At 39.9% G+C, this 26,640-nt stretch overlaps 4 protein-coding genes and 1 pseudogene across 5 annotated transcripts; 2 read left to right on the top strand and 3 right to left on the bottom strand.

Annotated features, from left to right (window-relative positions):
- Positions 1–3,427: 3,427 nt before the first annotated feature.
- LOC148772510 (5S ribosomal RNA) lies at positions 3,428–3,546 on the bottom strand (annotated as a pseudogene).
- A 3,589-nt stretch (positions 3,547–7,135) lies between these two features.
- Positions 7,136–8,822, bottom strand: PSI-P (photosystem I P subunit). The gene is made up of 6 exons (XM_012988460.2): positions 8,464–8,822; positions 8,245–8,351; positions 7,957–8,043; positions 7,733–7,795; positions 7,576–7,613; positions 7,136–7,442 (listed from the first exon to the last, which is right to left on the bottom strand). The coding sequence occupies exons 1-6, from the start codon at positions 8,609–8,611 to the stop codon at positions 7,385–7,387; spliced, it is 501 nt and encodes a 166-aa protein (XP_012843914.2). The 5' UTR covers positions 8,612–8,822; the 3' UTR covers positions 7,136–7,384.
- Positions 8,823–8,905: 83 nt separating this feature from the next.
- LOC105963957 (conserved oligomeric Golgi complex subunit 4) lies at positions 8,906–12,468 on the top strand. Its single transcript, XM_012988459.2, has 2 exons — positions 8,906–10,809; positions 11,607–12,468. The coding sequence occupies exons 1-2, from the start codon at positions 9,217–9,219 to the stop codon at positions 12,234–12,236; spliced, it is 2,223 nt and encodes a 740-aa protein (XP_012843913.1). The 5' UTR covers positions 8,906–9,216; the 3' UTR covers positions 12,237–12,468.
- Positions 12,469–12,803: 335 nt separating this feature from the next.
- On the bottom strand, positions 12,804–23,188 carry SETH5 (transducin family protein / WD-40 repeat family protein). Of its 2 annotated transcripts, none has more exons than XM_012988451.2 (19): positions 21,715–23,188; positions 21,127–21,438; positions 20,848–21,036; positions 20,629–20,749; positions 20,396–20,553; positions 19,649–20,249; positions 19,391–19,455; positions 19,187–19,288; positions 18,878–19,020; positions 18,643–18,701; positions 17,518–18,161; positions 16,888–17,078; positions 16,471–16,777; positions 15,446–15,715; positions 15,234–15,343; positions 14,462–14,795; positions 13,599–14,018; positions 13,239–13,470; positions 12,804–13,145 (listed from the first exon to the last, which is right to left on the bottom strand). In XM_012988451.2, the coding sequence occupies exons 1-19, from the start codon at positions 23,107–23,109 to the stop codon at positions 13,117–13,119; spliced, it is 5,682 nt and encodes a 1,893-aa protein (XP_012843905.2). In that variant the 5' UTR covers positions 23,110–23,188; the 3' UTR covers positions 12,804–13,116. The 2 variants fall into 2 exon arrangements, with proteins under 2 accessions (XP_012843905.2, XP_012843906.2); XM_012988452.2 differs by having other exon boundaries at positions 18,643–18,698.
- A 419-nt stretch (positions 23,189–23,607) lies between these two features.
- On the top strand, positions 23,608–26,541 carry LOC105963955 (L-gulonolactone oxidase 5). The gene is made up of 3 exons (XM_012988454.2): positions 23,608–24,570; positions 25,084–25,351; positions 25,474–26,541. Exons 1-3 carry the CDS (start codon positions 23,731–23,733, stop codon positions 26,364–26,366), a joined length of 2,001 nt encoding a protein of 666 aa, XP_012843908.2. The 5' UTR covers positions 23,608–23,730; the 3' UTR covers positions 26,367–26,541.
- Positions 26,542–26,640: the final 99 nt, after the last annotated feature.

The raw sequence follows: 26,640 nt of genomic DNA, 5'->3' as shown, positions 1-26,640 counted from the left end.
CCGAAACCCGAAACCCGAAACCCGAAACCCGAAACCCCGAAAACCCGAAACCCGAAACCCGAAACCCGAAACCCGAAACCCGAAACCCGAAACCCGAAACCCGAAACCCGAAACCCGAAACCCGAAAACCGAAACCCGAAACCCGAAACCCGAAACCCGAAACCCGAAACCCGAAACCCGAAACCCGAACCCGAAACCCGAAAACCCGAAAACCCGAAACCCGAAACCCGAAACCCGAAACCCGAAACCCGAAACCCGAAACCCGAAACCCGAAACCCGAAACCCGAAACCCGAAACCCGAAACCCGAAACCCGAAACCCGAAACCCGAAAACCCGAAACCCGAAACCCGAAACCCGAAACCCGAAACCCGAAAACCCGAAACCCGAAACCCGAAACCCGAAACCCGAAACCCGAAACCCGAAACCCGAAACCCGAAACCCGAAACCCGAAACCCGAAACCCGAAACCCGAAACCCGAAACCCGAAACCCGAAACCCGAAACCCGAAACCCGAAACCCGAAACCCGAAACCCGAAACCCGAAACCCGAAACCCGAAACCCGAAACCCGAAACCCGAAACCCGAACCCGAAACCCGAAACCCGAAACCCGAAACCCGAAACCCGAAACCCGAAACCCGAAACCCGAAACCCGAAACCCGAAACCCGAAACCCGAAACCCGAAACCCGAAACCCGAAACCCGAAACCCGAAACCCGAAACCCGAAACCCGAAACCCGAAACCCGAAACCCGAAACCCGAAACCCGAAACCCGAAACCCGAAACCCGAAACCCGAAACCCGAAACCCGAAACCCGAAACCCGAAACCCGAAACCCGAAACCCGAAACCCGAAACCCGAAACCCGAAACCCGAAACCCGAAACCCGAAACCCGAAACCCGAAACCCGAAACCCGAAACCCGAAACCCGAAACCCGAAACCCGAAACCCGAAACCCGAAACCCGAAACCCGAAACCCGAAACCCGAAACCCGAAACCCGAAACCCGAAACCCGAAACCCGAAACCCGAAACCCGAAACCCGAAACCCGAAACCCGAAACCCGAAACCCGAAACCCGAAACCCGAAACCCGAAACCCGAAACCCGAAACCCGAAACCCGAAACCCGAAACCCGAAACCCGAAACCCGAAACCCGAAACCCGAAACCCGAAACCCGAAACCCGAAACCCGAAACCCGAAACCCGAAACCCGAAACCCGAAACCCGAAACCCGAAACCCGAAACCCGAAACCCGAAACCCGAAACCCGAAACCCGAAACCCGAAACCCGAAACCCGAAACCCGAAACCCGAAACCCGAAACCCGAAACCCGAAACCCGAAACCCGAAACCCGAAACCCGAAACCCGAAACCCGAAACCCGAAACCCGAAACCCGAAACCCGAAACCCGAAACCCGAAACCCGAAACCCGAAACCCGAAACCCGAAACCCGAAACCCGAAACCCGAAACCCGAAACCCGAAACCCGAAACCCGAAACCCGAAACCCGAAACCCGAAACCCGAAACCCGAAACCCGAAACCCGAAACCCGAAACCCGAAACCCGAAACCCGAAACCCGAAACCCGAAACCCGAAACCCGAAACCCGAAACCCGAAACCCGAAACCCGAAACCCGAAACCCGAAACCCGAAACCCGAAACCCGAAACCCGAAACCCGAAACCCGAAACCCGAAACCCGAAACCCGAAACCCGAAACCCGAAACCCGAAACCCGAAACCCGAAACCCGAAACCCGAAACCCGAAACCCGAAACCCGAAACCCGAAACCCGAAACCCGAAACCCGAAACCCGAAACCCGAAACCCGAAACCCGAAACCCGAAACCCGAAACCCGAAACCCGAAACCCGAAACCCGAAACCCGAAACCCGAAACCCGAAACCCGAAACCCGAAACCCGAAAACCCGAAACCCGAAACCCGAAACCCGAAACCCGAAACCCGAAACCCGAAACCCGAAACCCGAAACCCGAAACCCGAAACCCGAAACCCGAAACCCGAAACCCGAAACCCGAAACCCGAAACCCGAAACCCGAAACCCGAAACCCGAAACCCGAAACCCGAAACCCGAAACCCGAAACCCGAAACCCGAAACCCGAAACCCGAAACCCGAAACCCGAAACCCGAAACCCGAAACCCGAAACCCGAAACCCGAAACCCGAAACCCGAAACCCGAAACCCGAAACCCGAAAACCCGAAACCCGAAACCCGAAACCCGAAACCCGAAAACCCGAACCCGAAACCCGAAACCCGAAACCCGAAAACCCGAAACCCGAAACCCGAAACCCGAAACCCGAAACCCGAAACCCGAAACCCGAAACCCGAAACCCGAAAACCCGAAACCCGAAACCCGAAACCCGAAACCCGAAACCCGAAACCCGAAACCCGAAACCCGAAAACCCGAAACCCGAAACCCGAAACCCGAAACCCAAACCCGAAACCCGAAACCCGAAACCCGAAAACCCGAAAACCCGAAAACCCGAAACCCGAAACCCGAAACCCGAAACCCGAAACCCGAAACCCGAAACCCGAAACCCGAAACCCGAAAACCCGAAACCCGAAAACCCGAAAACCCGAAACCCGAAACCCGAAACCCGAAACCCGAAACCCGAAACCCGAAACCCGAAACCCGAAACCCGAAACCCGAAACCCGAAACCCGAAACCCGAAACCCGAAACCCGAAACCCGAAACCCGAAACCCGAAACCCGAAACCCGAAACCCGAAACCCGAAACCCGAAACCCGAAACCCGAAACCCGAAACCCGAAACCCGAAACCCGAAACCCGAAACCCGAAACCCGAAACCCGAAACCCGAAACCCGAAACCCGAAAACCCGAAAACCCGAAACCCGAAACCCGAAACCCGAAACCCGAAACCCGAAACCCGAAACCCGAAACCCGAAAACCCGAAACCCGAAAACCCGAAACCCGAAACCCGAAACCCGAAACCCGAAAACCCGAAACCCGAAAACCCGAAACCCGAAAACCCGAAACCCGAAACCCGAAAACCCGAAACCCGAAAACCCGAAACCCGAAACCCGAAACCCGAAACCCGAAACCCGGAAACCCGGAAACCCGGAAACCCGGAAACCCGGAAACCCGGAAACCCGAAACCCGAAACCCGAAACCCGAAACCGAAACCGAAACCCGAAACCCGAAACCCGAACCCCGAAAACCCGAAACCCGAAAACCCGAACCCCGAAAACCCGAAAACCCGAAAACCCGAAACCCGAAACCGAAAACCCGAAAACCCGAAAACCCGAAACCCGAAACCCGAAAACCCGAAAACCCGAAAACCCGAAACCCGAAAACCCGGAAACCCGAAACCCGAAACCCGAAACCCAAACCCGAAACCCGAAACCCGAAACCCGAAACCCGAAACCCGAAACCCGAAAACCCGAAAACCCGAAACCCGAAAACCCGAAACCCCGAAACCCGAGGACTTCCCAGGGGGTCACCCATCCTAGTACTACTCTCGCCCAAGCACGCTTAACTTCGGAGTTCTGATGGGATCCGGTGCATTAGTGCTGGTATGCTTTTTATGACTAGTTATGACTATATAATACCTAGTTATGACTATATTCATGTAATAATAAAATATATGATGATATAATCTATACATCTATTATATATATCTGTATGTTTTAAGATTAGTTTATTATGTTAATAAATAAATTACATTTTATACTGAAGTTACATTTCCTTGTATGAATTCAAAATTAACAAAGTTTTATGCTTATACATATATCTAATATAATAAATTATTAATATAATAATAGAAGATATAATCATAGATTTTATACATCTAGTATATGGATGAATCAATAATTATTATTTTCAAAATAATATGAAGAGAAAGAAAAATGATACAAATTTCAAATTTTAAATTTTAAAAAATACATAACAAAGTTTATTTCATTTTTGGACTTATTTCCATAATTATTATGGAAATTTTTAATGTATGAATATTCAATTTCTTTTTATATTTTGTATATATTTCGTATTTTATGTAGTATTATATTTCGTATTTTAGGTTCGTTCATAGTTTGAAGTTATGGGCTCAATATGAGTTGAATTTGGACCTTTCATAACAACTTATGGGCCCAATATGAGGACAATTAGGGCCTGTATTTTGAAGTTATGGTCAAAATATAAGTTGATTTTGGGCCTGTAATTTGAAGTTATGGACACATAAGGGTTGAGTTTGTGGCCACGAATTTGGGCCTTCAAATATTATGAAAACATACTACATTCGATAAGCGAATAAATCATATGACAATTCAATTTATTCCAACATTTCGGTGTAATTTCATCAAATTAAAATTCACAACGAACCTTTCGTCAAAGCTGCCGTATCCAACACTCACGCTGCCTCCTTCTCCCGTTTTTCAACCGCCGCCGTTTCAACGGCCACCGCCACCGCCTCCGCCTCCTCCCATCTTCCTTTTTTTCAACAACGCCGTTCGCCGCCACAGTTTAGCAAACTTGTGTGTATGTAAACTTAACTCATCTTTAACTTCAGAATTAAGAATGTATTTTCATTTTTGGGGCACAAAATCATCCCTCCATTTCTGCCATTGCACAAACATAAAGAGTTTGATTTTTCCACAATTTTTTATCTGTTTGTTTCTTCATGGTGTCTTATGCTTTTTCCACACTTTTTGATCAATTAATTTAATTGATTAATTGAATACCAGTAGGGTGCGATCAAGATGGTGGAATATGGTGGTCGATTCATGATTATTAACCCGAGACACTAATTTAATCATAACCCGCTGTCTCGTGTATTATGAGTCTATTATTCATAAACGGTTTACTATATGTCTATGCAAACAAATTATGAATAAAGCATTAACTAACAATTCTCGTAAATGGCTACCTAAGGTGATATCTGTATGTCTACGACACCACATGCAATTGACACACTCATCCGGTGAAAACTGCTCGAAGGTTCTTATACTTATCGTCTAATTATCAAAATAGCTCTGTCGAGTCAATCCCAATAATCACAGATAAAGCACATAAATTGATCAAGTTCATGCACTAACAATCATAACAAGTAGAAGAAATAATCATAAAATCATAATTGCATAATCTCAAGAAAACGGGTTCACCATCCCCACATAGGGTTCAAATAAAATCCCAGATTAAAAACTTAGCTACTCGTAAACATTAGGTGGAGGAGCTATATATTGGCGCTCAAAAAAGCAACATATTATAGCTAAATCCACTATGGAGGCTGAGTTGATAGCACTAGCCTCAGCCAGTGAAGAGGCAAGTTGGTTGCGAGACTTATTATATGAAATTTCAATGTGGAAAAACCAATGCCTCCTGTCTTGCTAAATTGTGATAGCAAAGCTGCAATTGGCCGAGTGCAAAATAAATTCTACAATGGTAAATCAAGAACCATTAGAAGAAAACATAGCAACGTTTGGAACCATTTTTGTTTTGTTTTCATTGTTTCCTCAAAACAAAATGAGATTTATTACACTTTTCAAATCATTTTCTCAAAACAATTTCAAAAGTTTATCTCTCGTTCAGACATGATGTGACTGCTACAGTAAAATGATTTGATTGCTACAGTAAAAAATGTCTTCACTAAAAAACAAATAAACATCACTTCATCTTTCAATTTTTTTCTTCAAAAATACCTTTTTCTAACACCTTTAAACATGATTTGACTGCTACAGTTTATTTTGTCTCCTTTCAAAATACAAACAAACATTACTTTCATTCTCAAATTATTCCCCCAAAACATGTTTCCTCAAAATGAAATCAAAATAAGATCCAAAACGCTTCCAAACATTGCCATAGCATTGTAAGGTCATATGTGAACAATGGTGTTGTGACCATTGAATTTGTAAAATCGTGCGATAATCTTGCGGATCCGTTCACAAAATTTCTAGCTAGAGAGAAAGTTTTAATGACATCGAGGGGGATTAGATTAAAGCCTAAAATATTGTAAAGTTGTTGATGAGGATACAACCGCCTAGGGACTGAAGATCCCAAGAACTAGGTTGGAGACCAACGATCTGAAAGCAACTTGATAGTGATAAAAGTGCAGACATTCATAATTCATCCCTATGGTGTGTGTGCACTAATAAAGCTCGTAACGAATTGTGAGGATGAGACTTAGATCTCTTAATGAATTCTATAGTCCGGATGGGTGGGGTGTTGGAGTTACGTAAACATCCTTGATAGAATTCACCTATGTGAGTGTGGAAGTGGGGCCGCTTTCTATAAGAAGTATAGGTTATTCTCTAGAGCACTCACTAAAAATGGGGTAAGGCACAAGGCCGTTAATATGCCGGCTTTAAGAAGCTTATTCGGGACACTCGAATATTATGTGTGCATTATAATTCCACGTGCCCAAGGATCACTGTTTCAATGCTAAGTCCACTTTAATTCTAGTACGGAAAATATAATGTACTAAGTGACGGTTTCAAGGTATTGTCTACTTTCATTATGCATAATATTCTCTTAAGAACTCAAAACCTTTAATTTTTTTAATTTATTAATAAAATAAGTGGGGGATTATTGGAATATTTTATAAATAAATGTGGAATTTCAAACCATATTCGGGCTTAAATGTGAAGATTTGTCCGTTACAAAAAATAGTTTTTCAAGTCTCCTAACTTCAATGTTTTGACCCAATATTAAATTATATTTAAAGGTTGGATACATTTTTTGAGAGTTACAAATTAGCACTTCAAATTTCAAATTCAAGCAAAAAACTTCTCCACGTTACCTACTAAATTGTTATCTTTTGAGTTCTTACAAGTGTTGGATGCAAGCTTCTTGCTTCACTTGATAGTGCGGTTTCTTGTGAAGCTACAGCAACAAGATAAGTTGGGTTGTTGTATCCCATAGGCGACACGATTGCGACCTTACTGCACCTCTTCGAGAAGGGATCGTGAAATTCGTCGAGCGACCTAGTCCGCGCCTCACCTTGCCTATCTGACGAATTATTTACAATTTTCGCAGCAGATTCCCAACACATATTTCTATGTTATAAATTATTTATAAATAAATAAATTAAAAAGTAAAAAAAAAATTAAAAAATTAAAAAAAAAAAAAAAAACAGAGTAACAGATGTAGTGGCACATCAAGTTAATTAGCTAGCACAATATATATTTCAGTGGTATAAATAACAGGTCTCATTTATAAAGATGTGCAACGACTAGCTAGTACTGAAAAACATATTTAGAATGCATAGCTTATTAATGATCCTGGATTTCTCTTTAGTTAGAGGACTACACCAACAGAAAGAGAGAACAGTAGTACTTGTCTGCGTGTGACCTCAAATGCTAATTATTATTAATAATAATAAATGTATATATAAAATTGCAATTGTACATGCAGTTACTCTGCTTTAACTTGGATCAGCTGCTCCCAATTATATCATTGTAAGTGTCTTTGATTTTCTGAATCAACGCTTGCCTGAAATTTCGATGTGTAAGCCGCAATTAGTACATACTGTTAGCATGATCAATTTATACGTAAATACATCAATGAGCTTCTATATATATTCGATATATTTACGAGACAAGTAACTATTATACAGATATGATACCTGTCGGGCGTAGAGACTAGGTTTCTGTATGCGAACCACTGCATTCATCGATCAGTAAATAAAAAAACACAGATAAGTGAGTTGGATATATATATTGATTGGAAAAATATTGAAGTTATAATTAATAAGGTTGAAGGTGGAAATAATAGTTACGTACTCCAGTATATCCAATTCCAACAAGCTCTAGAATTCCAGGTATCAACGGGAGCCTGTCAATAGCCTTAACAAAAACATAAATTCATCATCATGGATGTTTTAGACCCCATTAATATGTAATATAATGGGCAACAAATTATATTAATGAATGAATGAATTAATTAATTAATTAAAGCCGCCTAGAAATTAACCGATTGATATATCGATGGATGGTTACGTATATACCGAGATCATTCCGGCAGAGGCACACAGTGCAACTCCTCCAGCCACCGCCAGAGAAGTAACGGCGTACTTGTCTTCAACTTTGTCCCACTAGATCAATTATAATATATAAATATAGAAGAATGAATTAATAAATATGAATTGCTAATAAGGACATTATTTATAATTAACTCAATTCACCAAGTGATATATCGAATTATCGATCAGCGCAACTAGTATATATCTTAAAAAAAATAAGATTATATTACGTGCATTGTAATTAATATTTATAATATATGATAAATTAATTACCGCTTGTTGGAGTGTTTTAACAATCTCAGGAGTCTCAGTGGCGGTGACAACTTCAGCTGGCGCCTCTCCAGTAGCCATAGTAACAACACTCCGGCCAATTTTTCTACCTGCATCGATTGCACAAAAACACATACAAAAATTAATAGATTTGCCGGTACATACATGGCTAATTAATTAATATATATTATGTGTAGTTATACTGTACTGTACTGTACTGACAATAGGCAGTGGTCTTGGCAAGGTGGCTGGTGTTGAGCGCCGGCTGAGAAGGGAAAGTTAGGCATTGCGAGGAGGCCGCCGCCTGAAGACGAGGAGGAGCCGACGGAGAAGAAAGAGAAAGTGGGGTGGATGCTGTTGAGGCGGCCATTATTTTATATGCCTTAATTCAAAAAGATTATTATGTATACACGGGTGACTTTTCCTTTTATCATCTCCGGAATTATACCACTCATCAAGTTTCATATATATATTTCTCTTATTATTATTTTCTATTTTCTGAATGGAATAAATAATTAAAAGGTGGATATCAATTCGTTTATAGCCCAATTAAGATTGGGTACTAGTCAGGAGAACCACTCATTCCTATCAATCCAGATAATGTAGACTGGACGCCCTTTTTTTCAATAAAATTTATTATTAATTTAATAATTTCCATGTCCCTGTCTGCACCACTTTTTTTTTTTTTTTTTTTGATAATTGCTGTTTGCACCACTTTGCTCCGCGCTATAAATAAAATCAAATTAAATGTATCTAATATTTGCAATTCAATTCGGAAAAATTATTCTATAACTTGAGTAGTCTCAACTCAAGTTACATTTTAAGCTGGAAAATACCCTAGGGGATTTTGTGAATATAAATTTATACAATTAAATAGAATAATCTAATATAAGTAACAGAAGGAAAGTGAAACATATTTTATTTTTATTTTGAACAAGAAAGAGAAATATTTTGAAGCAAGACGCTTGACCGCCAATGGCAGCGACACCCAGAAGTGAAGCAGACGCCGATACGGCCGCCAATTCATCATCCGTACAATTCGGCACGGCGGAAGCGCTTGAACACGTCCGCAAACTGACGGACGTCGGAGCCATGACCCGTCTCCTCCACGAATGCATTGCCTACCAACGAGCCCTAGATCTCGAACTTGAAACACTACTTTCCCAACGCTCTGATTTAGATCGCCAATTGTCAAACCTCCACAAATCCGTCGAAGTTTTGGAGATTGTCAAGGTTGACTCCTCCTACATGCTCTCAAACGTCTCCTCCACCTCCGCTCTCGCCGATCAGGTCTCCGCCAAGGTCCGTCACCTCGATCTCGCCCAATCGCGCGTTCAGGACACTCTCCTCCGCATCGATGCCATCGTCGACCGATCCAACTGCCTCGACGGTGTCCACAAATCTCTCCTTTCCGAGGACTTCGAATCAGCCGCATCATACATTCAAACATTTCTCCAGATTGACTCCAAGTTCAAAGACTCCTCTGCATCTGATCAGCGCGACCAGCTCCTTTCCTATAAGAAGCAATTGGAAGGCATCGCCAAGAAGAAGCTTTCGGCAGCGGTGGATCAGCGGGATCATCCCACCATTCTCCGCTTTATTAAGCTCTACACTCCTCTCGGCCTTGAAGAGGAGGGCTTGCAGGTTTATGTTAGTTACTTAAGAAAAGTCATTTCCACCCGAACCAGGATGGAGTTCGAGCAATTGGTGGAACTCATGGAGCAGCCAAATAACCAGAGCCAGGTGAATTTCGTCACTTGTTTGACTAATTTATTTAAAGATATTGTCTTGGCTATTGAGGAAAACAATGAGATTTTAAGGAGTTTGTGTGGTGAGGATGGCATTGTTTATGCAATTTGCGAGTTACAGGAGGAATGTGATTCTCGGGGTTCTAATATTTTGAAAAAATTCATGGAATATCGAAAATTGGCCAAATTGACTTCTGAAATTAATTCGTATAAGAGCAACTTGCTGTCAGTTGGGGTGGAAGGGCCTGACCCTAGAGAAATCGAGCTTTATTTAGAAGAGATACTTTCATTGACACAGCTGGGTGAGGATTACACAGAGTACATGGTGTCCAAAATAAGGAGCTTGACATCTGTGGATCCAGAATTAGGCCCACAAGCCACAAAGGCTTTTAGGAGTGGGAATTTCAGCAAAGTTTCCCAGGACATCACTGGTTATTATGTCATTTTAGAAGGCTTCTTTATGGTGGAGAATGTGAGGAAAGCTATCCAGATTGATGAGCATGTGTTTGATAGTCTCACTACATCCATGGTTGATGATGTTTTTTATGTTTTGCAAAGTTGCTGTCGAAGGGCAATTTCTACCTCCAATATCAACTCGGTGATTGCAGTGCTTAGCGGTGCTGTGAGTTTATTGGGAGGTGAATTTAACGAGGCATTGCAGCAGAATATGAGGGAGCCTAATCTTGGAGCAAAGCTTTTTTTGGGTGGTGTTGGAGTGCAGAAGACTGGTACAGAGATTGCCACGGCCTTGAACAACATGGATGTCAGTAGTGAGTATGCATTGAAACTGCGCCATGAGATTGAAGAGCAATGCCTAGAGGTTCGTGCAAATTGTTCTCTATATGTCTCTTTTTTTTCTTTTCCTTTTGTATGTACTACTATTTCATTAATTTAAAATGTCACTTTTACTGTTTTGATTAGAATATTGAAATTGCAAGTGCCAAGTTGTTACTCGCTAAAATGGTGACATAGCAAAAACTGATAATCTAACTTAGTTTGAAGTGCATAGCGTTATCTTTGATATAGGTTGTAGTTATAGACGCAGTCGAGTTGATTCACCAAGACTTGATAGTGACGAGATAAACTGAACACATATGAGAGAAAAGAATGATATCTAGCTACTGCTTCTATCAATTAATTTGCAACAAAAATGGGCCTTTATATGCTTAAGGAGCTTCAGTCCTGGTGCATCTTTGAGGTGTGCAGCCTGGGCCTTATTTTATAAGTAGGGCCCTTTATCTGAAATTTCATGTTAAACAGGTGAGGCCTACCAGATATTTGGGCCTGGTCCTGCCAAGGCTTTGGGGGCAAATATGCCCACATCAATCATGACCATTAGACTACATTCTAGCTTGAATACAGGTTTCTTTTAAGATTTTGTACTTCCTAAGGATTTATATTGGGTTAACTATCCCGATTGAGACGACCGACTCATTTAATTTCCTACTGGTTCTTATTTTTGAAAAACAGCATGGTCACGTTGCTATATATTTTGAGCAACTTGGAGCACATACTAAATGTATTTGTGGCATTTGAAATAGTTATCGATGCATATGGTGTCCACTATTTTTTATTTTTTATAATAATCAGATTGAATATTTTTGCTTACACGACCAGGCATTCCCTGCACCAGCAGATAGAGAGAGGGTTAAATCTTGCTTATCGGAATTGAATGAGATTAGCAGCAGTTTTAAGAAGGCATTGGGTGTTGGAATGGAGCAACTGGTGGGGACTGTGACACCCCGGATAAGGCCAGTGTTAGACAGCGTGGCAACCATCAGCTATGAGCTGTCTGAAGCAGAATATGCAGAGAATGAAGTAAATGACCCGTGGGTGCAAAGGCTTCTCCATGGTGTCGAGAGCAATGTTGCATGGCTTCAGCCATTGATGACAGCAAACAATTACGACACATTTGTGCATCTTGTTATTGACTTCATTGTGAAAAGGCTTGAAGTGATAATGATGCAAAAGAGATTCAGTCAACTTGGTGGTCTTCAGCTTGATAGAGATGCGAGGACGTTGGTTAGTCATTTCTCCAGTATGACACAGAGGACTGTTAGAGACAAATTTTCTCGTCTAACACAGATGGCTACTATCCTAAACTTGGAAAAAGTGTCTGAGATATTGGATTTCTGGGGGGAAAACTCAGGGCCTATGACTTGGAGATTAACTCCTGCTGAGGTCAGAAGAGTATTGGGTCTCAGGGTGGATTTCAAACCTGAAGCAATAGCTGCTCTCAAATTGTAGTCCTTATGTGTTGTTGCTTATCATTTTTTTTCCCTGTCATGCCATTTCTTCTTGCTTTGCAATTATAACGTTTAGATTTTGAGCTAGAGGAGAGATCAAGTTGCAAGATATGTATGTATCAATCATCTGAAGTTTCGTAGTCTGTGCTTTTCAATAAACAAGTCCCTTTAGTATTTGTGTCATGTGAACGAAAACAGTAGGTCAATGAATAATGTTTATTGTTGCTTGCTGAGTCCCCTAAGTTTGATATGGTTGAATTGTTGATATATAGGTGAGGGTACACTTCACGTTAATGCTTTGTTGCCCCTGCAATTTTTTGGTGTGACAATTTTTCAGACTAGTTATCTCAGTTTTATCTTATTTCCATCTTTTTAGACCTGTGTTTTGTATAAAGGCTTGAGGAACTAATAATCTTTGGGGAATATGTATTGACCCAACAATCCCCTGCATTTTGATCTAGCCTGCTACATTTTTTTACCCTTAGCCAAAGGGTTTAAGTTTTAACAAACTGAAACCAACGTACAGCACATTCTTCCACAGGTCAAAATGCTTGAAAACGCTACAACATATTCAAAAGCACATTTTCTTGAAATTGTACGAAATAAATACCGTCAGTCAGTTCATTGTCATGATATTAGTGAATATTTTGAGAAACGTAACTCTAATCGGGCATTGTCATGCCTCGGGTGCATGTATTATACATTACGCAAACTACAACTAATAATCACCAACCAAGGGCTAAAAATAAAATAAATTTTAACTTGCTAGCTGATTCATTTTCCACAAAAATATGTCGGAACCACATTATTGAGTTGTTGCAGCCAAATATTTACTGATGAGTTACCGCATCGCCAATACATATCCACATGAACGTTTTGTATCACCTCCTACGAGTGATCTTTTCTTTACCTTCGAAACGACAAACAAATGAATGAGACATCCAGTTTGGTTGGTCTAACAAACGACAAATTTTAATTGGAAAAAAACTATGCAATAACTTACTGAATATATTTGATTTAAGGGGGAATCGGAGTGATGATCCTTTCACTTTGACATCCCTAAGTTGCCTATTCCTTGGTTTCTCAGTAGTGGAAACACGACTGCTACTTGCCGAGATATCAATTCTTTTCTTAACCTTATCATGGTAAAGAGCAGGTGGCGCAAGCCTCAACTGAGTCGTGTTCTCTATTTGAATCAGTTTTTCATCTTTTTCAAGATTATGCAAGAGCTCAAACTGTTGCAACCAAGTTCAGGCAGACCTTTTTATTATTAGCAACCAAAGGGCGAATACATAGAAAATAGATTGATTATACAGATAGACCCAGGGAATAGAGAAAGGTAATGAGGTGAAAACATACATACCCTTGAAGGTAGATGATTATGTGAACCATAAGAGTTATCCACAGTTTCGTGATCATGAGGATGCAAAGCAGGTGTCCCACGTGCTAGCTGCATCCTTGAAGGGGAGCTGCTCACTAGTCCATTCTCCGCAAGCATTATAGATTTGTCACTTGACCTTTGTGCTCTTTTCCGAGGAATGCAAATGGGACATCCTACTAAGGTTCCACTAAATGAGGCACTATTTTCCTGAAGTTCACATCTGAGATGCATTGCATGACCACAACTAAATACTTGAATTCTAGAATCTGATGAGCTTTTTGCAAGGATTGAATTACAGATACAACAGACAAGGCTCCTAGGGGCATAACCATGTGAAGCTCCTTTCCTGAGTAAACTCATGGTATAATATGTATCATCCTCGATCAAACTTTTTGCAGTGTCCTGCATAAAAATAAACAGTTCAAAATTTGGTTGATAATTTAATAAGGAATGTCCTTTCTACTGGAACTAAAGACGATGAAACTACTGAATATATCCAAATTAATAATATACACAGTGACGAAAGACCAGTTAAATTATTATTACATCCTACCAAGAAGCACACTATACCCACAATCAAGGGAAAGACATGATAATGACGGAAATGAAATACATTAGGTGTCATTTACGGTTCCCATTTCATCAAGTGTCCTTTATGTTTCCCCTTTCAATTTACACTAATGTTTTACTAACCAAAAGAGAAATAATTACTTGCCCCAGAGTTCTGAAGCTGAATAACATGGACAGATAATCTGGAAGCAGTTATGTTGTGGACACTATTACCTGATTATTGTATCGTTAGAGAAATATTATACATGATAAACAAGATTATAAATAAGATTTACCAGTATTCTTCTTTCGAAATCATATGTTCCAAGCATCCCCAGTATGGTAAGTTTAAAATCACCAAATTCTTGGTTACCATTGTCTGAAAGAAGTTTCAACATGATTTGTGGGAGCCGAACATATCCAATCATACCCTCGACAATTTCTTTAATAAATACTGAGAACAGTTTTCTCATCATGTGAGCTCCTTCATTACACTTGGAGACTTTCCATTTAAATTTGCTACCTTCTTCATCTTCTACATCATTAATTGATCCATCAATAGTGTCCTTGACTACTTTCCTTGCAGAATCTGTTGTGTCATTTCCAGAATCCATCAAGGGCTCACAAAACCTTAATGGAGATAAAACAAATATTAGAAAAGGTTGAATAGAAAATTGAGCTGTGGAAAACTCTGTTGCACCATACGATGTGTCAATCATATTGTTGGCAGAAGATGCCAAACCAAGCACATTAGCATTATGCTTGAAATATTCCTTATATAATTTAGGGTTAATTATACTTAGCTTCCTTTTGGAATACTAAACTACCATGTCCGCCACCTCTTCCTTCATAGCTAGAAGAAGAAAAAGACTCTTCTATCTTCACTATATTAAAAAAATAAAAATAAAACAAAATTACAAAAACCATGTAATTTAGCCTTCCATATAGGAAATCCTTTTTCTGGAGTTAAGAGAGAAACATAGAAGGAAAAAAGACAAAAACTACAAAACATGATGGACAAAAAGGAGACAAGTGAATAAGCATATATTTTTTAAGTTGTTGACTCACGAATCAAGCAACTGAAACCAAAGGTGCTCAGACTCTTCGGGTTTCAGACGGGGACTGTTTCTCTGGCATAATCTTATACAACCATGCACGATATCAAGTATGTCAGCCACCTGCAACATATTTCAAGCATTGACACTTATTGAGAAATGAGACCAAATGGGAAGAAACTGAACCTCAAAGAAAGAGCATATGTAGATCAAGTTTGAAAATACCACTTCTTTTTTTAGGAAAACATTGAGGTTATCCACAATGGCGTAAGAAACTGCTTTTTGAACTTCAGCATCAAGCATGACAAATTTCTCACCAAGATTAGAAAGAATTAGAAGAAGGGCACTTCCAACCTCCCCAACCCTTTCTAACAAGAATGAAGCAGCATCAATTATTCCATATTCCTGGCATAAACGTAAACAGTGTTCCACTCTATAGCTCTCAGAAGTCTCCAAGAATTTGAGAACTGATTTATGGTCATATCGGCATAACAACTGCAGCATACAAGAACAAGGAAAAATAATCCTTATTACTCTAGAAAATTAAAAAAAATACAAAAAAACAAAGAGAGTAACTGTGATGGATCAATGAAATGGGACAAAAAATGAGAATAGGTGGATGATGATCCTCATAAGATTTTACAAGGAAACAAATAGATATAGTGAGGATGCGGGGATTGCAACTACGAGGAGATGCAAAGCGGGACCAAAAGTGTAAGAGTTGGTCACAGAATCAATGCATTCAACCGGTCGTCAGATTCTGTCTTCTAGAACCAAAGGTTCTTCCAAAACATCATTTTATTTATTTACTTCTATTCAAATAGACATGAAGGGGTTTTAGGTGTCATCCTCCAAACATGGCAGCTTAGAAACAATTTTCCATCTACAGGATATGCCCACTTTTATAAGGGATAATTTGTGTAGACACTAATAGAGATATTAATATTAGCTTTTAGATGTATCTCCATCCAGCCGAAAATTTCTACTACATTCATTGAATCACCAAATATACTAATGAAGCTAACATAGAGTAATCAAATATTATGGTAGATTAAACATTTAATTATGTATTGCAATTAATTTCTTCAACAGCCTTACACGGGTCATTGTAATATCTCTTCATGCATACACTCAACTTTTTTTTTCACGAAAACAATAATTTTAGGAATGGAAAGCATTAGAATGCATATCCCAAAAGGCCATACTGGGCTTTTGTCAAAATACAACTTATAAGTTTCAGAATTTTTCACCTCAAAATACAGCTCCATCATTTCATCAGTCACATTAACTTGATTGTTGTGCAAAGGTTTTGGGGAGCTGAAAATGGCTTCCAGATAAGCTTGGACACCATTAGACTGTTGATGAGCTCTTCTTGCACAAGGGAAATCTAAAGCGTCGACTTTCTCTAGACGGAAGAGGTTGAGAGAACCAGTTGTGTGGACCTCAATAACTGTCTTTAGATAGAGGAAAAGACTTTCTGGGTGAGACCGAAGCTCAGACAAAATATATTGAGTTTTTCCAGAAAAATGGTCAATTATTAGAAAGTAAGTTCCTTCTCTGCAAAATCTCAAAGCAGAAAGATCATCAGTATCGAGAATAAAAAGATAGCCCTCTTTTGTAAATCAATTACAAATGCACAAAAATTACTCAACGCCTTAAATGATTACCTGCTCAGTTTAACAAGATCTGGAATGCGAGACACGACGGCTGATTCAAAAGCATCAGATTCTTCATTGCCAAGTAGCTTAAACATATCATAAATAAAAGAGAATGCATATATCGGCTCATGCGTTGCTTTCATATAGTTATCCATGGCAGCAACATATTGATGCCTGATGGCATGGATATAGCCACAGACCTGCATAAGAAAATAGGCCACTTAATTACCATGTTGCGTTTGGTGACGGTGCAAGTATTTACCTGTTTTTTCACCATCAAGGAAGATATAGTTCCTGACTTATAATATTGACATATGGGCGAAAATTTATTAAGGAAAAAATATGAACAATTACAAAACATAAACTTATCATGGCACATTCCACAGCACAAATATATTTTGGAAAGAACTTAATGTTTTCAATTTTCACCTCCCCATTTTATATTTTGAAGAGAAATGAGAAAACAACCACGAGGGCCTTGCACACTACACCTATTGTTCCCACCTCTAGCATTCATTACCCAATACATGGATTGACATATCGAAACTTCACTCTTACTCTCACTTTCCTCCTCGTCTCCACCCATTTTAGTTTTCAACTAACAAATGGCATGCATATCCAATGCAAAAATTTTAATACCTGATGAAACTGAGCCTTCTCTGATAAATGTAACAAATAAGGAGCATCCCAGTGAGTTTCAGGAACCACTTGTAGCAGTGACAGTAGTTTCTTCTCTCGTCTTTTTAAGATTTCAATTGTCTTCTCTGACACAGTTTCCGAAATATTTAGCTCTGACGTCAAATACTCCAAAATTTGACTTAAGACATCTCTAGAGACATTAGCCTGCTCGTATGCCACATAGTAAGCTATAAAATCGTACATGTGAACCACATCTTTCTTTGAAGGCCAAATCTCTACCCAATTAATATCATCCCCACAGATAGGACTGCTTGTTTGGAAGTAACTTGCATCGAGAACATCGGCAAGAATATTCACAACTTTTTGAACCAACTTCTGACTTTCAGCTGACTCCATGTTGACATTGGTTGATTCCTCGGAAGAGTGAGTCGGTTTAGGAAGTTCAACTTCTGTAAAAGCATATTTCAGAACCTCTAGGGTTGCTTCAGTATCCAATTCTAAAAGATGCAGCACATTTGCATAGGTTTCATTTGATGGCAACCTTGAAACTACCCACGAACTTGGAGCAGTAGAATCTTCCAACAGAAAATGCAAAAGCTCTTTTCTAAGAGAGGGCAGGCGAGTAGGAGAAAGATTTCCACGTCCTGCAAATCAGAGACAGGTGAATACACAGTTGTTACTTCTGAGACTTTATAACTCTTAGACTACAGTACATTTTGTAGCTAGGTTTATGACCAGTACACCCTCTATCACAAACCTATAATCCTATTTTCTACAGCATGTTGAAAAACTGCCTAATCTTTTAAACTGTTCATTAAACTTTTAAATTTTAATTTTGCTAGTAATTCTTAACTGTTGATTCAAAATACTAAAAAAAGATTAACTCAACTGCTTATTGTTAGCATTTGAAAAATAGCCTAGTCAACAAACCAACATCAATAATATTAGGGTGGAGGGAGTATCACATATTGAGAATAAAGAAACAGTCAGTTAAGATAAACTAAATTGAGTGCCATTATCATTAGACTCGTTCTTTATCAGTCTTATTACTAAACTATCCGACTCCTGTTTTTCCAGGAATGTTCAAATGAATAAAGATTCCAAAGCATCAGTTTGAAACCAAACCTGGAGGAAAAGCAAGACCCTGGAAGCAATATTTCAGATAAACAAGCATCCTGTACCTGCTTCAATGGGCTACATTATCATTATTTCACATGGCAGTAAAAAGAAGGGGAAGACGAAGGAAAGCATTTTAATGCATTTCTCGCAGCTTGTTGATCTATCGACAGGGCATTCTTTTACAAAGATAACAAATGAAAGAGTTGCCGGACAGATACAACTATAAATCAGAGCAAGTTACCCGAGGGAAGTAGCGGTTTCTCTTGCGCTATTTCGTAATACAACCAGGAGCTCCTCAAGAGGTGTCCTAAAATCATCTAGACCTTTGTTAAATAAATATATCAACGCACAATGCAACCTGTGTTCCCTGCATAAGCGGACAATCTACAGTACAATTATAAGATATTACCAGTTCCATTATGTTAAAAAAAAGGTTTGAATAGTTCAAGCATGAAAAAATGTAAACGGAAAATTGTCAAACTGGAAGTTGTACAAGAACATTCTCACTTTATAATTCAAACAATTTATACAGCTAGGGCTATAATTTCACCTGGTTAAAATCCAGGGACAAGATGTCCATGTGGAGTACACACTGTTCAATTCGTTGCAACCAACCTCTCTTGCTATAGTGCTCCACTAATGCTTGCATGATCTTCAAGACATATCGATTACTAAATATATGCCAGTACTGGTTGACTAGGGAAGATGACAAAAGATGAAAAAGGTATTGAAATATCTAGAAGGTTGAATGTACCGCAGGCGGAAGTGATCCCAGCATATCTTTCAAAATGTATGGCTCCAAAAGCTCTAAGAATGTCTCTACAAGACGAAAATGAAGTTATAACAATGCAATACAAACATGAACCCTGAAATGAAAAATCACCATTTTAAGACAATAATAATGCCAACATCCTGACAATTAGAATGCACCAACATCCAGGCCAATTAAATTAAACTAGTATGTCACCTTACTTATAGTTTGTGCAATACTACCCAAAAAATAATGAAGCACCTTTATGTTGAGCATCATCAAATTTAGTCAGCACATCATCAAAGAGGATGTCAGTTCTCCTGATATGCACACAAAATTCAACTGCGACACCACCAACACGGGTATATTGCTCCTTAATGCCATCCAGTTCATCCAGCTTTGATTGTTGGTTGTTATATGCAACTGATATATAGGAAAATACTTCGTTAACATATGAGTGAAGCAATTCTACAAGATAGGGCATAACACTCCTTTGTATGTCATCCAAGTTCTTTGGAAGGTCTATAACACCATGTGTTTGACCATCATAAAGTGTCATTGCCATGTTTAAGGCACCTATCCAGTCACCCGCTTTTCGCAAAACTTCAATTCGTTCCTTCCAGGAAAGAAGACGAGAAACAATTAGATGCTCCTGACCAAGTATGTATATGGTAGCACCCCTAACCGCAACACTGTTTTGATAAGCTTTCTCTGGGTTTCCAAGAGCATTAGCAAAATATATATGATGGGAAATGAGACCATCCCCTTGGAATCCATCCACGGAAAAGCTTGTCTGGTGAATCACATTTCCATCTTTTGCATACAAATACAATTGGGCCGTCGAAGTGAGGATGGCCAACATCTGCACAGTACAAAAAGATCATGATATTTCCTAGTGTACTTCTACCACAAATTAGGCTTCATAGGAGAGAAAATTACATGCAAGCAAGGATCAAAGTCATGGTGAGTTGGTATGAAAAAGAACTAAAAAAGTCATATAAATCAAACCTGATCTCCCAACCATGCGAGGCCTATAGCAGTACTTTCAAGAGTCCACTTCTCTATTACTTTTAGCTCCGACTTCAACAGCTCAGCAATCTGAATTTTCCGATCCCAAGCAATGGCAAGCAGTGAAACTTTATCTGATGTCTCAACAGGAGCATTTTCTGGGAGAAAAGATTGAAATAAACACTCTCGAAACAGCATTGGCTAAAAATTGTGAAAGCTTGATTCATACATACCAGAGGAAGAACCAAGTGACTGTGACATACATCTCCACGCAGCATATGGCATAGCTCCTTCCCTGACGCCATCTGGTTTGGGAATTTGAGCGTATACTTCGACGTTGGGACTAACTTTCGCCTGCGGAGGAATGTGATATCAGCAACACATTTTAATCATGTTATTTAACAGTAATATAAGCTACAATGATCAGTGCAGTCTCCCAAAAGAACCCTTACCACAAGAGCAGATTGATGTGTAATGAATATGACAACACCTTCATCAACCATGCCTCCCATCATACTACTAATACTACTAGCAGAAACTGCATTACTACTCTGAGAGGACATCATCGTACCTCCATGGCTGTCACCATATAGCAACGGAGAAGCACATATTACTCTGCTAGTAGTTTCATCTAAAAGTTTCTGTTCCAAACATTAACATAAACAAATCAGTTCTAGGGAGTTTCTATTGCTCATTAATTAAAAATTTCATCATCAGGGATTGATCTCTACCATTGATTTCGTATAGGATATCCTATTGAGCCATGGAACGACTGAGAAACGAATCAACTTGACCACACCGTTGCTGTCACCACTAACAACATTAAATTGACGAGTAACTTGAGTATCTTGGCCCAGATATAACATGTGAACTACTGGAGCTCTATGTTCAGTGATAACTTTAAGTGCTGAGGCCTTCTGCACATCCCAAACAGTGTAATGACCATCACCATATCCCGCAAAAAGTAGGTCTCCTTGCTGATTAAAGCACATGGAAGTTACGGGGACATGAGACCTATCCCCTTGTAATCCAAGCGACGTCATCTGAAAGTGCATTCATGTGCATGTGCACCATTCAATAATAAATATAAGTTAATACCATAGGATCAAACTCCCGGTTAATAAATAAACTCAAGCACAACTAAAGTAAAAATATACAAATATGCTAGTGATGTTAAACATCCTTCCCAAGGAGGGTAATTAATGTAAGAACTTTGCATATTATCACATCCCAGAAAAGTGTAACGACCATCACCATATGTGCTGAATCTGAAACCATTGAATTAAAACAGATACTGAGAACTAAATACTAGACTGAACCTTTGCATCCATGTTGTCAACATGATGAGCAGTATACTTGCTAGGCACAACATAAATTGATCCCTTGGACATTCCTACTGCAATGTAGTTCAAATGTACACATAGAACTTGAGGAGACCCATGATCTCGCCGGAAAGCTTGCGACGAGATGGTCCTAGTAATAGCATTGTTGGAATCAATATCAAAGTAACCTAGCACCGTAGAGCCCCTTCGAATACCCTCAAGCCTCATTGGTTGTGCAGCTGCACCCTCTTCAAAGTGCAAAGCTGTAAATGCTTGCTTCTTTTCAATTTCTTCAGCTAAGTCAAGTGGCTTTAACAAAGAACAAGATTTCTCCTGAAATTTTGCATGGTCCGAGTTGTTATCTGTTAATGCAACCAAGTCTTCGTGTATATCTGCAACATCTGTCTGTGCACTAGCATCGTCATCTCCCTTGTCTTCAGCCTGCACACTCCCAAAATTATTTGATTCTTCTTCGGCAGTTGTACATTCACTATCAACATCATTCAAAATTGGAGGGGGGCCAACCATCCTGTTATTTTGACCAGATTCGTTAGCAGGGACAACTTCAGGATAGTCATCAGTTTTTTCGTTTAACAAGGGCTCATTCACATTAAGTTCATCCAATATTATATCTTTATCTTTTTTAACATGAGAAACAATTTCAAAAATTGGAGTTCTGCATTGTTCATCATTATCGGAGGCATCTGGAAGAGTCTTGGAGTTGGTTGAAACGGAATTTTCCTGAAGCCTGTTGTGCATAACAGAATAATCCCGAAGAGCATCTTGGGCTTTTTCAGAGTCTGAATTGATAATTTTCAAAGGGAATTGTTCCAGTTTAACACCTTGGTCTTCTTCGTGAAGAGCAGAAAGGCCAGAGCCATCCACATTAGAGTCCTTTTGAGAAACTAAGGAAACCCCAATTGAAATTGATGGTGGCGAAGTGGAATCATGAGTAGAAACATTATTTTGCGCATTTTCAGAAACCGAGCTCTGAAGAAAAGCGGCGGTAGCTCTTCTCAACTTGATGGCAGTGGCATGGGGCGTGGGAATTGAGCGAGAAGCAGCGGCAGCGGCGGCCAAAGCGGCGCCAGGCTTGGCACTGGATCTGCTAACCCCAGTGCTAAATAATTGCGGCAAAACCCTACCAACATACTTAGTTGTGGTATTGGTAAGAGGAATAGCAGTAGATGTGTTGTATGTATGTGAGTGAAGCAAGGAAGTCGAAGAATAGGAAGTGGAAGGGGAAGAAGGAGGGGAAGGAGAAGAGGAAGAGTGGTTGAGGAGTATTTCGTCGACGGTGAGGTGGTGGCGATCAGGTGCTTCATCGGAGTCGGATTCTCCGTGCGAGAGGAGAAGTGAGTCCAGATCAACTGCCGATGAACGTTGCTCCATAATTTCTAGTCTACTGTGCGTTGAGAGAGGGGGAGAGAGAGAGAGAGAGAGGGAGAAGGGGAGAGAATCGTAAATTGGAGGAATGGACTGGAGTTATGGGGCTGGGCTTCAGTTTGATGTTAACGGGCCAGCAGTTCGTTAATCCACAGGTAAGCTATCTCGGCCCATTAAGACAAATCCACTTAGTTTGAACATTGATAAAGTCTCACATGCCCCACTTGCCCCACTTGCCAGCCAGCTAATAAATCACATGGAGTATTACTATTTCCTGATGGATTTTTTTATTCCGACCAAATCAAGACCAAAACTAAGAGTCATAATACAAAATTATTAATAAATGATAATAATCAATTGCAAGTAACTAGTAAGTAACGACGATAATGGGAGAGCATACACAGTTTGACCAAGAAGACTAGTGGAAGCCCAATTTCTATCCGGAACCTAGCTGTCTATCTTGAGATAAGTATTTATTATTCAAAATTAACACATGTTAGCAGCCCCATCTGTATGTATTATACCTAAAAATATTCTAGTCTGAAATATAAAAATATATATATATATGAAAGACACCTAACTTGAAAGCATCTGCTACGAAATGGTCATCTCTATAAATTAGAGGAAATGATGATATATATATATATATCTTCATTGATAAAAATATCAAACTTTAAAGGCACCCAACAAAGATATATATATATACTAAAAGACCATTATATTCAGCAATTAATAATAATGGCGACACATGATCAAATACAATTTGTACAGCAGATGGAGAAAAAATTTAGAAAGTTGTCATATAATTGGATCTTCTTCTTCTTAATGATGATCACATGTGGTCATGTGGTGAAATGCATCCCACCGGAAGATCCGATAAAGTGCACCGGAGGCTCAGATTACTCAAACTGCACCATCACAAACTCAAACGGTATATTCCCGGACAGGAGCACATGCCGTGCAGCAAAGGCCTATTATCCTCGTTCAGAAGCAGAGCTCATATCAGCCGTAGCAAATTCTACAATGGCAAAGAAAAAGATGAAAGTGGCAACACGGTATTCCCACAGCATTCCGAAGCTGGTTTGCCCAGACGGAGACCAAGGAGTGGTTATAAGCACGAAATACCTAAACCGTGTTTTGAAAATCGACGCTTCAGCCATGACAATAACGGTGGAGAGCGGGGTGACTCTGAGGCAGCTCATCAACGAGACTGCTAAAGCGAAGCTGGCTCTGCCATATGCACCATACTGGTGGGGGTTGACTGTGGGAGGTATGATGGGCACAGGTGCACATGGCAGCTCACTATGGGGTTTGGGGAGTCAAGTACACGATTATGTAATCCAACTCAGGATCGTTTCTCCTGCTGGACCTGATGACGGTTATGCTAAGGTTCGTGTTCTCCAAACTGGGGATCCCGATTTTGATGCAGCAAAAGTCTCCCTTGGAGTTCTTGGAGTTATTTCCCAGGTACATATACATACCTATGCATCATCCTGCATTAGTGTTGCCATGTTTTCAGTACCTACCCTCTATTAAAAAAAATATTAATGCTAATAATTGATCGACTCTTAATTATATTCTTGATTAATATATATGTAATTGGCCCACAGTTTTGATTTATTAATTTAGTCTTCGATCATATAATTGAGAAAACATGCACCCTACATGCCTGTGTCGTCACCCGTCTGTGTTGTAAATTTGTAATAACTACTACTACTCATATTAATGGCCGACACACAATATTAATATTGAGAAAAAAGATTACTGATCATTTATAAATAGGTCTGGTACGGTTAAATGGTGTGGAGAAAAGGACATATATATGTATATACAAGTCACCAGCTCGCAGACAAATTAAATAACCAACGACCCCAACAATTAATATGCATATATGTTATAGTTACTATATATACATGTTATTAACTTACTATATATATACACTTGGGTTGAATTAAGAATAAGTTAGTATTTATAATCCAGGTGACTCTGAAATTAGAAGCACTGTTCAAACGGTCGGTGACATACATAACAAAAAATGACTCCAGTTTGGGAGATGAAGCCGCAGTTAGTTTTGGCAGGGCACACGAATTTGCAGACATGATTTGGCACCCGAGTCAAAAACGTGTAGTGTACCGTATTGATGATAGGGTCTCAATTACCAACGCCTCAGAAGCAAGTAATGGCCTCAATGATTTCCCCGGATTTCGTTCAACTCCCTCCCTTGTTCTATTGGCCTTGAGAAAAACCGGTAATTAACTAATTAACTAAGTGGTTACTAGCTACCTACCTAGCTAGTAATTATTATTATTATTACTATTATGTCATAGTACGTAAACCAATAATCTTAATTTTTTGGGTTTGCTTTGACAGAGGAGACACAAGAATCCCTTGGTGACGAAGATGGTAAATGCATAACCGCAAAGATCACAACGACTGCCTTGAAAACTGTGGCTTATGGGCTAACAAATAATGGCAATTTGTTTACCGGGTATCCAGTAATTGGATATCAGAATCGAATGCAAGCGTCAGGAACATGCCTAGACAGCTCGGAGGATGAAAAGAACACAGTATGCCCATGGGACTCTCGTGTAAAGGGACTATTCTATCATCAAACAGCGTTTAGTATAGGCCTGTCCCAAGTCAAGGATTTCATCAACGACATTCAGAAGCTGGTGTCATTGGAGCCCAAGGCCTTGTGTGGCTTGGATTTGTACAATGGCATTCTTATGAGATATGTTACAGCTTCAACAGCCTACTTGGGAAAACAAGAAGACGCTATCGACTTTGACATCACTTACTACAGAAGCAAAAATGCTTCTACTCCAAGGCTTTTCCAAGACATCCTAGAAGAAATCGAACAGATTGGTGTTTTCAAATACAATGGTTTGCCACACTGGGGTAAGAATAGGAATGTGGCTTTTCAAGGTGCAATCGACAAGTACAAGAAAGCTAGTGAATTCATCAAGATTAAACAAAAGTATGATCCAATGGCCCTTTTTTCAAGTGATTGGACAGATCAAATTCTGGGACTGAAAGACGGTTTGAGCATATTCAAAGATGGATGTGCATTGGAAGGACTCTGTATTTGTTCTAAAGATGCTCATTGTGCCCCCAACAAGGGATATCTTTGTCGACCGGGTAAAGTTTATGAGAAAGCTAGAGTTTGTACCAAGGTTCAAGATACCGACAAGGATGTCTTGCTTAATGGTCAGTATTGGGACATTAATCCTGTCGGATTGATCAATGAATCTCCAAGTCATTAAACAACTCAAAGATCATGCATAATTTTCATATTATTTCTTCAACAACTACTGCTTTCAATAAGAATGAACCGAATACTCTGTTAGTGCATTCATATCTCAACCGAAAGCTCCAAGAAGCTCGGTTTTATTGTCAATATTGTGCATCATTAAATAAAAATATGAATTAACTTATCAATCCTTCACAAATTTATGCCGATATGTGTGACTTGAAACTCGGAATCAAAGTAATTTGGTATTTTTGCACGAAACAGTAGTTTGCATTTCGTGGAATCTA

This window comes from Erythranthe guttata, chromosome 2 (genome assembly GCF_056151865.1).
Source record: "Erythranthe guttata isolate IM_541 chromosome 2, IM_541, whole genome shotgun sequence".
NCBI classification, from domain to species: Eukaryota; Viridiplantae; Streptophyta; class Magnoliopsida; order Lamiales; family Phrymaceae; genus Erythranthe; species Erythranthe guttata.
This window is presented reverse-complemented; position numbering and strand designations above follow the sequence as displayed.